The 11917-nt window shown below is 44.6% G+C and overlaps 1 protein-coding gene across 1 annotated transcript; it reads right to left on the bottom strand.

Annotated features, from left to right (window-relative positions):
* Positions 1–4828: 4828 nt before the first annotated feature.
* Positions 4829–8723, bottom strand: LOC147455886 (polyphenol oxidase, chloroplastic-like). Its single transcript, XM_086514512.1, has 2 exons — positions 7595–8723; positions 4829–5895 (listed from the first exon to the last, which is right to left on the bottom strand). Exons 1-2 carry the CDS (start codon positions 8356–8358, stop codon positions 5046–5048), a joined length of 1614 nt encoding a protein of 537 aa, XP_086370638.1. The 5' UTR covers positions 8359–8723; the 3' UTR covers positions 4829–5045.
* Between the last annotated feature and the right edge of the window lie 3194 nt (positions 8724–11917).

Below are 11917 nucleotides of genomic sequence, written 5' to 3'. Positions count from 1 at the left end.
CACATTGCTTCTCAACTAGCTCATCCGCACCATAACTCGGACCTCCATGTTCAGAATCTCCTCAAAAATCTCAAAAATCCACGTATATATAACTTCATGAAAGGGTCTTTCTTATTCGGGTCTTTTCCAAGTCTTATTAGGCCTAGATGTGCAACCATTAAAACACTTGTAATAGCAACCCAATTTGGAGAATATCTCATCTAGCATCTTACCATAACAGCCTCTTCACATTGACGGCATGTGGCATTACACAACAACACAACATGCTCATAGGGGCAAAAGAATTCATGATGATATTGTTAGATTGGGGTTGTTGAAAGGAAACATCATGTTTAGGACTACCTTGGTCGACATGTATCAATATCTATACTATTATAATGGGGGAAGGGATTCCGGCCCCTCCCCCTAGACACGTGTCAACCCAGCATCATCCAGCAAATTGCAAACTGGTGTACCCCGCATAAGGTGACAAAAGGCAAAAGCAATCTCACAGTGCGTGATGGGAGAGAGAGAGAGAGAGAGAGAGAGAGAGAGAGAGAGAGAGAGGTGTCGGTTGCACCTCTGACGACAGTTTTGACCATTGTACCCTGCTGAAGGTGACACACGCGAGAGCTTTCACACAATGCGCGTGAGAGAGAGAGAGAGAGAGAGAGAGAGAGAGAGAGAGAGAGAGAGAGAGAGAGAGAGAGAGATGCCTGTGCCCATTGCTTCTCAACTAGCTCATCTGCATTATGGATTCGGACTTCCATGTTCATAGTCGTCTCAGAAATCTCAAAAATCTACGTATGTATAACTTCAGAGAGAGGGTCTTTCTTATGGGGGTCTTTTCCAAGTCTTATTAGGCCTAGATGTGCAACCATTAAAACACTTGTAATAGCAACCCAATTTGGAGAATATCTCACCTAGCATCTTACCATAACAGCCTGTGCACATTAAAGGCATGTGGCATTACACAACAACACAACATGCTCATATGGGCAAAAGAATTCATGATGATATTGTTAGGTTGGGGTTGTTGAAAGGAAATATCGTGTCTAGCACTGCCTTAGTTGACATGTATCATTATCTATACTATTATAATGGGGGAAGGGATTCCGGCCCCTCCCCTTGGACACGTGTCAGCACCACCATCATCTGACAAATTGCAGACCAGTGTACCTTGCGTAAGGTGACAAAAGGAAAAAGCAATCACACTCTGTGTGTGTGTGTGTGTGTGTGTGTGTGTGTGTGTGTGTGAGAGAGAGAGAGAGAGAGAGAGAGAGAGATGTCAATGCGCACTGCTCCTCAACTAGCTCATCCGCACCTCCATGTTCGCAGTCTTCTCAAAAATCTCAGAAATCCACGTATGTATAACGTCAGAGACAGGGTCTTTCTTATTGGGGTCTTCTCCAAATCTTATTAGACCTAGATGCGCAACCATTAAAACACTTGTAATAGCAACCCAATTAGGAGAAGATCTCACCTAGCATCTTACCATAACAGTTCGTGTACATTGAAGGAATCTGGCATGACACAACACAACATGCTCATATGGGCAAAACAATTCATGATGATATTGTTAGATTGGGGTCGTTGAAAGGAAACATCGTGTTTAGCACTTCCTTGGTCAACATGTATCAATAAATGTGGTGCACTTCATAAAGGACAAAAAGTGCGCAAGGAGCCTCCTTACTGGGACGTCGTCTCTTGGAATGCACTAATTGCGGGATATGTCCAACTTGGGCAAGGCCAAGGTGCTATTTTCGACAAATGTGAGGCGAAGATATCTCTCCAGATGCAATCACGTTTGCTTGCATCTTTAAGGCAAACATGGCAAGGTGAAGGAGGAGATCTACAATCTATACTATTATAATGGGGGAAGGGAGTCCGGCCCCTCCCCCCGGACACGTGTCAACACCAGCATCATCCGAAAAATTGCGGACAAGTGGACCATGAGTAGGGTGACAAAAGGCAAAAGAAATTACACAGTCGGTTGACACACACACACACACACACACACACAGAGAGAGAGAGAGAGAGAGAGAGAGAGAGAGAGAGAGAGAGAGAGAGAGAGAGAGAGAGGTGTCGGTTGCATCTCTAACAGCAGTTTTGGCCATTGTACCCCGCTCAAGGTGACACATGCGAGAGCTTTTACACTACGTGAGAGAGAGAGAGAGAGAGAGAGAGAGAGAGAGAGAGAGAGAGAGAGAGAGAGAGAGAGAGAGAGAGAGAGAGAGAGAGAGAGAGAGAGAGATGTCAGTGTGCACTGCTCTTCAACTAGCTCATCTACACCACGGATTTGGACCTCCATGTTCGAAGTCTTCTAAAAAATCCACATATGTATAACTTCAGAGAGAGGGTCATTCTTATTGGGGTCTTTTCCAAATCTTATTAGGCCTAGATGCGCAACCATTAACACTTGTAATAGCAACCCAATTTGGAGAAGATCTCACCTGGCGTCTTACCATAACAGTCCGTGCACATTGAAGGCATCTGGCATTACACAACAACACAACATGCTCATATGGGCAAAAAAATTCATGATGATATTGTTTGATTGGGGTTGTTGAAAGGAAACATCGTGTTTAGGACTGCCTTGGTCAACATGTATCAATAAATGTGGTGCACTCCATAAAGCACAAAAAGTGTGCGAGGAGCCTCCTAACCGGGACGTCGTCTCTTGGAATGCACTAATTGCGGGATATGGCCAACTTGGGCAAAGCCAAGAAGCTCTGTGCTATTTTTGACAAATGTGAAGTGAGGATGTCTCTCCAGATGCAATCACGTTCGCTTGCATCTTTAAGGCAAACATGGCAAGGCGAAGGGGGAGATCTACAATGAGACGTCTATACCTCGGGCTCTATAATGGGGGAAGAAAAGGAAAAGGTCAGGGTCACGAAGCTCTGAACTGTTGTCAACAGATGCAGAGAGAGGGCATCTCTCCAAATAGAATCACATACACTTGCACCTTGAAGGCAAGGAGCTTCTTGTTTGGGATGTCATCTCTTGGAATGCAGTGATTGTAGGTATGTCCAACTTGGGGGAGGGCAAGAAGCTCTATGTTGTTTTTGTTAGATGCAAAGCGAGGGTGTCTCTCTAGATGTAATCATATTCGCTTGCATCTTGAAGGAAAACATTGCAAGGTAGAGGGGCAGATCTACGATGAGACATCTATAGCTTGGGCTCCAGGCATGGCATGACAACGAGGTGGATACATGCTAAGAAGAAGGATTTGTACCAAGGCAATAGGATACATGCTGATATTCATGATAGTGGCTTGCTAGAAAAGAACAAACTATCTAGATTCTATGCTGTATACATGCTAGGAGGAATTTGGGCCCCTCCCTCGGCCACATGTCACAGGCGAATCCAGCTTTGTTCCTTGCAATCCTGACCGACGACACAGGCGAGAAGAAGGATTTGTACCAAGGCAATATGATACATGTGATATTCATGATAGTGGGTTGCTTGAAAAGAACACACTATCTATACTATATATATGCATGGAGGATTTTGGGCCCCTCCCTCGGTCACATGTCACAAGCAGCTTGATCCAGTTGTGTTTCCTGCAGCCTTGGCGACACAGACGGATAGCATGCGCACAAAGAGAGAGAGAGAGAGAGAGAGAGAGAGAGAGAGAGAGAGAGAGAGAGAGAGAGGCCACCGAAGGTGGTCAACCATACTTCTATATATATGCAAGGAGGATTTTCGGCCCCTCCTTAGATCACGTGTCACGAGAAGCTTGATCCAATCGTGTTCCTTATAACCTTGGCGACACAGCCAAATAGCATGCGTAGAGAGAGAGAGAGAGAGAGAGAGAGAGAGAGAGACTGTCGAAGGCGGCTGGCCATACTAGTCATTGCAATAGGAGGTGCAATCAATGGAAATTCGGTGGCCTCTTCATGGAAATTGAAGGAAGCAACACCACCAGGGAGCTTGCCATGCAGAGAGCACCTTCGGCCAGCCATACTAGTCATTGCAATAGGAGGCGCACTTGATGGAAATTCGGTGGCCTCTTCATGGCAATTGAAGGAAGCAACACCACTAAGAAGCTTGCCGTGCAGAGAGCGTAGCTGCGAAGAGGGGTGACTATGGTAGCTCAAGCAAGTCTCTAAGCTAGCACCCCTATAATTGCATAATCAACAGCAAGCCCCTCCTTTGATCACGTGTCACAAGAAACTTGATCTAATCGTGTTTCCTACAACCTTGGCGACACAGGTAAATAGCATGTGCACAGAGAGAGAGAGAGAGAGAGAGAGAGAGAGAGAGAGAGAGAGAGAGAGAGAGAGAGAGAGAGAGAGAGAGAGAGAGACCGCCGAAGGCGGCCGGCCATACTAGTCATTACAATAGGAGGCGTAGTCGTTGGAAATTCGGTGGCCTCTTCATGGCAATTGAAGGAAGCAACACCAGCAAGGATCTTGTTGTCCAAAGAGCGTAGCTGCGAAGAGGGGTGGCTATGGTAGCTGAAGCAAGTCTCTAAGCTAGCACCCCTATAATTGCATCATCACCAGCAACAAGAAGCTTGCCACATAGAGATCTATCATAGTTGCTTGCATGCAATGGGAGGCCGATGAGGGTACTAAGTATTCCCTAATATTAGGCCCTAATTCAGATGTGGTAGCACCTGCAAAGTTTCCCATGTTGCAGTAGTGTCTCTCCCCATCCAAACTACCATGTTTCTTTACACATCAAATTTTGATCAGGTTAGCATACCACAATGATTCTTCACTTTGTTCTAAATGGCATCTTCCTCAATTTTTATAAGAGTTCCGAAAAAATAATAGGTTTGATCACAAAGATGGCCGAAGCATGAGACTCAGAAGAAATCAAGGACATAGACTACGCTACGTAACCTTAACTTAACTTCAGCCAAATTACTTTGGAATATTCGCAAACGAAATATAGTACATAAACGTACTTAAATACATTTCTAGAATTTAGAAATAAGGGAAAGGAAGGGTTTGGACGAAGAAAGAACTCTTAGGAATTTTGATGGAGGGGAAGGATAAACGCAAGACAGATGCATAGTTGGAGGATGATGAGCAGCGTGTGGCAAAGGTATGTGCTTACTCATAGTCGATGAGAAGGCCCTTAATGGTAACAGGCTGGGTGCCGGTAACGACAAGGGTGATGACAACCTCGGGCTCATTCTGAATGCCGATGCGTTGCAGGTTGTCGCCGATTTCGAACTTGACGTTGGCAGTAAGGTTGCGGTACTTGCTGGGGGAGGGGATGACGTTGAAGGTGCCCACGTACTCGGCACTGTTGGTGGCGGTGCTGGCGTTTGCGAGGGGGAGGTTGACGAATGCGATGAGGGAGACGAAGCTGTCGCGGGTGACCTGCAAGCGCTGGATGGTGAGAACCTCCAACTTGGAGCTGGAGGATGAGGAGGAGTCCGGCGCCTTTACAATAGCGGCGAGGCGGGCGCCAAGTGCGATCGTGCCGTTCTGCGGTGTGGCGCCAACGGAAGGGACGCCGGCGGCAATAGCCGCGGTGACTGCGCTGCCGTTGGTGATGGCCGGCGGCGAGTACTCCACCCACAACTCGTCGGCGGCCACCGACGGGTAGCTGATGCCCAGCTTGGAGTTGTCGAGCGAGTCCCGCACATTCACCTTCACCAGCGTGGCCGTCTCGTCATAGAAGTAAAACTCTGCATTTAAGAAGTCCGAGTCCGTATGATCAGACCTTTGCCCGCCCGGCAGGCCGTACTTCCATTTGTCCCACAGCCGGTCGACGTTGCTGTGGTGGGCGTAGAAGATGGGGTCCCGGGAGGCAGTGGTGAAGGTGCCCATGTCCTGGATGAGCGGCAGCGCTGGATTGCCAGTCCAGAAGTGGATGCCGTTGTGGACCCCGTTCTCGAGGCTTCCCCCTAATGGCGCGTTTATGACCGTAGAATTGCTCAAATCTGTGCCCGTTCTGCACAAAATCATATTAGCTTCAGTTAAACCTTCTGCTGTGATCAAACACATCATTTCAATTTTGTCCCCTCCAAATGAAGAGCAAAGTGAACAATCTCTCTCTCTCTCTCTCTCTCTCTAACCAACCAATAAGGTATGTAGGTATGAGTGTTGGCATGGCTTAAAGCGAAACTTTCCCAATAGGCTCAACAGCCACCCGTTTCGTGCTCTACTTTCTCTTTTCGCATGGTTCTAGCATCCTCTAGACCATAGGCCTATCCATACTTCAACCAACAGCGTTGTTGTGCTTAAAACTATTGCGCGCAGCAGCAAGCCATTTTCTCCATCCTCCTTGTTGGCCGTGCCTCCGGTTGTGCTCCCCCCCCTCTCTCTCTCTCTCTCTCTCTCTCTCTCTCTCACACACACACACACACACACATATAAGACAAGGGACTAATACAAGGGATCAACGGTGAACATAACTTTCACGGATCTCGAGGTGGGATGGATCTAACTAAAAGACTTGCTCGTGAGTCAATAATGAGTCGGAGCTCTAATCGGGTCTTACGATGGCGAAAGGGGGAGCCCTTTACACGTGTTACAATCTATGTCCTGAAGGTTAAAGTCCAAAACAAAAACAAACACTTTTGCACGCGATAAAGAGGAAGACAGTGGAGAGAGGCCGCCGAAGGCGACCGGTCGTACTAGTAGCCAAAACAATTAAGCACGTTGGTTAAAAAGAAGTTGTGTGGCTATGATTATGTGTTAAGTCGCCCAATCGGACGATGAGACCACCCATCCGTGGACAAATATCCCGTTCGATGAACCTACCCATCCCTTCCGTTGATCCCCTGTCACATACAGAAGCCCAAACCCCCCCCAAAAAAAAAAAAAAAAAAAAGGAAAGAAAGAACTCCAACACACAAACAAACGTTTTGAAGTGCAAGCCCTTTTTGAAGGAGTCTGTTTTTTGTCATCACTCATGCGAAAAGTTGCTTTGCGTTGCTAGTTTTCTTACAGAGAAAATGTGAGCTCCATTTCAAAAAATACACTTAGATTGTCCATTTTTTTTTTTTAAATAGTGGAAATTTGAAAGGCAAGGATGATCGTCGAAAATCAACCATATCCAATCAGAGTTGCAGTTCGTATAAATGATGATGAGTCCTTCATTGTACCACTTTTTGAAGCATCACCTGCGTGAATGATTGTGATATCCTAAGTAACAAAAAGATAAATTTAGAAGCTAGAGACAGCTTACTTTTTCAATAGATCAGAACCAATCAGCATCGAAAGGTGCCTTGCAAAGTCCCCACTGCCAACCTAGAAGAAGCTTTCAGATAAGTCTTTCAGAAGGGGACATGCCAATGGCTATGAGTCTTGAGACCTTCTCTAAGTGCAATCCAAAGCGTGGAGTGAGCTTTTAAGATAAGAGATTTCCCAACCCTCGGCAACGTTCCGTTGGTTGCACTACGGACCTATTTATCTACTACTTAGACTTTGTAAGTTCGTAGGGACCTCTCGAGAAATATCCTTACTATCAGTGTTCGGGAAAAATGTGTCTCAGCTTAATATCGTGCCGTTTGCAATTTCCAAAATGCATTTATTGCTCTCCCACTAAAAGGACATATAGAGTTATGACTAGAAAAAGGTCACGGGATAAAATAATACTAATTAGAACCAACTACAGCGGAAAACGCCCGAATAACCGTGATACATACCTGTAAGCGCCTCCATGGAAGAGCTCGGCAGAGCTGGCGGTGACCACGTTTTGATACATGTCGTTGAGGTTTTGGTTGATGATGACGCTGTTGTTGCCCGTAGTGCCAGGTCTGAGCTTCACAATGGCCGGCGGCATATTGGCCGGATTGCGCTTCTCATCGTAGAGTGCCGTTCCGTTCCGGGCAAACATGGCCGGCATAACATTCCCTCCGTCGCGCTGGTCATCCCAATTCCAAAACACCAGCGAAAAGGAGGGATCCCCCAGCAGGCTCTGCAGAATTCTCTCGTGCCAGTAAAGATACCACCTGTGCCAGGACAGAAACAGCCAAGAGAAATGCACTTGCAGAGGGACACTGGAATTCCCCGCCTGCCTGTACGCGCCGTTGCAGAAAGCACAGTGAATATTCGCCTGCGTGTAGAAACTGCGCGGATCATCGTCCGGCAGCGCCTTCATCAACTCGTAGGCCCGCGTGTATGTTGCAATGTAATCCTCTCTCACTGTGTGCGCAGCCTGGCGGACTCGCTTCTGCGTTTTGTACTTGTTAAACGAGAAGCTGATTACATTCTGCGTGATTGGCAAACAGCAATTGAACTGAAGCGTTGTTGGGGTGCCAGTGACAGAGGTGTCACTTGCTAGCTCGCACTGCTGCAAGTTCGGAACACCGATCGGCGCCGCGCTTGCCGACGGCGCAGCAGAGTATGCGCAGAGAAGAAGAAGGGTGAGCAAGCAGAGAAGCGATCTAGCAGTGTAAGTACCCATCATAATTGCTGACAGTGAATGGCAAGGGATGACGGAAATGTAGTGAAGTGAATGAAAATGAAAGCAAGAGGCCCCTCTGCTTAGCTTAGCAGGAGGTCATGGCTGTGGAGAAGGAGAAGGCCCATGGGTTTACAGCATCAAACAGAGTGAAGAGACAAAGGTGCTGCAATCAAAAGCACTAGATATTTCAGCTATTCATTGCTACAAAGCAACAGCCAGGGAGCCCTACGGGCTTACAACGCCAAGGCACTATGCAAAGGAGATGCTCCCATACCTACTACAAGAGAAGACAGAATGCAAAGATGCCGAGGGGCTTGTTAAGGCTGCAGCCTGCATGGAACTTGGGAGATATATGTATAATAAGTCCTGTGGTAGGGCTAGAAGTCGTCTTCTGTAGAGAGTGGCAGGCTGCGAAGCTGGCCAAGCTATTTTAATTTTTAAATAGTGACAGTGAGAGTGTGCAGACAAGGAAGCGTTAATGAAGGCGACCATTTCATCAATTTTCATGCATTTCTTTTTGCAATCCTATTTTCTAAAGTGGTGTGTCTCACACGTCTTAATAGGCCCCACATCTTGCTAAGGCCAGCACAGAATACATTGTACAAAATTAGTTGTATAAAATTTACCAGGATTTACCCTAAAAATGATACACACACACGCGCGCGCGCACATGACGTCACAAATAAGCAATTCTCTCTCTACCTCTCTGTTTCTTTTCTTTTGCATTTTCCATAAAATGTATATATTTTTATTTTATATTTCATCAATACACCCTACTTCTATCCATATTTGAATTTTGATATTTATTAATTATACATATCTTTTCTCTCCCTTTGACTGTTTTCACTGTTCATTCGTCCACGACTCCACGCTACATAGACTAGAGTCCAACTCCCCGGACCCCATCCACTTGCTCACGTCTTGCCCTGCCAGAGCCTCGCCTTTTTGCAAGGCCACAGTGCCACATTTCCATTCTCATGATTTTTTTGGTGGAAAAAACCATGAAAAACAAATCCCCATATGATGCTTCTCTTCCACATGCATTACAAAAACTGCTCCAAAGTCCAAAACAAACTTCTCATTTCAACAATTTACAGACTGAAGGTTATCCAATGATCCTTGATTGGTGCGAAGGATTACCATCAGCGATGACTAATTTAATTTACTCAGCGAAGATAATCCCATAATCCTTAATTGGTGGGAAGGTTAGCATCATCAATAAGAATTTCAAGGAGGGAAGATTACCCCAAAATGCTTAACTGCTGGGAAGGGTTAAGATCCTCAATAAACAGTTGGATTCAGATGGCCCATTCCATTAAGATTGAAGGTCCCAAAGAGTCCCAATCTTTTGTGGAATACTAATTGGGTTTTAGATAGCCCATTCCATTATGATTGAAGGTCCTAAAGAGTCCCAATCTTTTGTGCCATGCTAACAAACTTTTCATGGAGTATCTCTACTCTCAACTAGTTCTACAAGCATCCTCTAGCTCTTGGATGTCTTTATAACCCCTATTGTGCGCATGTTGATGTTCAAGTGGAATTCTAGTCGTCTCTTGCAAAGCCCTTGCATATTCTTGTGCTCTTGAAAACAACTTCTATTTTTTATTGAGAAGAAGCAAAATTGTATTGCAAAAATCAGAAAAGAGGTACACTAGGCTCGAAGGGTGGGGAGGAGGCAATCCAGAGGACGAGATGCAGTAATTGTAGGCATCCTAGAGCCAAAGAATATTCATAGGCCCAATTAAAAGACATGGTAAAAGGAGTCACATTATTATACATATTTCTTTGAGCCTTTTCTTGTGACCATGGTTGTTATGTTGAGTAGATGAGTGTATATCTTAGAGTACTTAGGACATGGTCACGTGAGGCTTAGTTATCCAATATTTTTTGACAATACTCTGACAATCACATGTGCAACTGAGATGATAGTTGATAGAGAGAAGGAAATGCAATGTGGGTAAGGAAGGAGAGAGAGAGAGAGAGAGAGAGAGATGCACGCAACCAACATAGTTAGCCAACTTTGCCTAAAAAGCATAGTTGTTAAAAATTGATGGTGCAATCAGACCTGTCAATATAAAATTAACGCAACCCTCCTTATGTGTGACCACAACCTTATCATTCATGTCCCTTCACCATGATCTAGGACATAGTCGTAGTTGTTAGTGTGTCTTGTGGGTTGGCCACCCATTGCACAACATGTAGAAGAAGACTAGGTACTTGATAGCAGCAAACAAATGACCAACATTCAACCTTAAGTATGTGTTAGGATTAAAAGTTGAGCCATGAAAAACAATAGAATTTCTATGCCTAGACACTACACAAAGATAAAATCCTCTAGTACTATAAAAATCTCAAATCGTTTATCGCGCCCTTTTATCGCATTTTGTAGAGAGAGGGTTCAAAATGGGTTGGCCTGAGAAGAGAGACGAGGGCATGGGGAGCTTTTTTGTATTTCAAATATTACGACGGGTATAGACGTGCATATTAGTACCACTAATAACAAGATGGTAGCACCTATGTTAGTTTCTTTAAGCTCTATCTTGCAACAAAGTGCACGTAGCCTACACTTTTGCAAGAATGTTTCTCATTCTCTTGCTTACGAACCACATATATTTTTTCTTTTATTATTTCCTTTATTAGCGCTTCTACTATCACACACACATTTCACCCGAGCGACTGCATTTATACATTCTTTGCATATTCTGAATGACTTTATGTAGTGGTGCCAAAGATCTCTCTTAAAGTGTACAAAATATTTATTCAGAATCATCTTCCAAAACCTGAATATGGAGGTATGAAAGGTTCTAAAATTAACCTTTAATATCCTTTCAATAGTCCCACAGTACTTGGCTTCATCACCATCTGTCTCAAAGAAGCCCATGATTCCACAATCCATGGTGGTTCGACGCTCGTCGATGTGGCATGTACAAAAGTGTCGACCCTTTGACCACATAGAGTTAAAGAAAAGGCACTACAAAATCAGAAAATATCTTTTATCAATCACAAAGATAAAATCAAGAAAAAACTATACAATATGGTTTAAGTATACAAGTACGCAACCTCGTGTTGAGAGAGAAAGAGAGAGCACAAAAATAGAACCCCAAAGTGTGTAGAATACACACATGAGATGATGTATATATAGAGGGGACCTGGGTGCCATATATAGAGAAGCCATATATTGAGTAGCTTCACATATAAGCTCAACACCCCCGCTCAAATAAGGGTCCCTAACTGTGGATGAAAAAACCCTTGGGGGATCAAGGGAAAAACCCACAGCTCTATATACACCCACCGTTATATTATAAAAATCATTGAATATACAAATGTTCATGAGGAGCTACATCACTCCTTTTACAATGAATATTTCATGAGGAGCTACATCACTCCTTTTACAATGAATGTTTTATGAGGAATTACATTACTCCTATCCTATCAAATACAATAATGAATACAAAGGTTCAATAAAGAGGTGTAAAGGCTATCGATTAGCTCGTAATCAGAAGTGTCTCCATGAATCTGCTATGTAGTTTGTCATCACTATCGTATCACCAAACATATAATC

The sequence above is a fragment of the Adiantum capillus-veneris genome, chromosome 6 (genome assembly GCF_014529385.1).
Source record: "Adiantum capillus-veneris isolate H3 chromosome 6, ASM1452938v2, whole genome shotgun sequence".
Lineage (NCBI taxonomy): Eukaryota > Viridiplantae > Streptophyta > Polypodiopsida > Polypodiales > Pteridaceae > Adiantum > Adiantum capillus-veneris.
The sequence above is the reverse complement of the archived record's forward strand: the minus strand, read 5'-3'. Positions and strand labels throughout refer to the sequence as shown.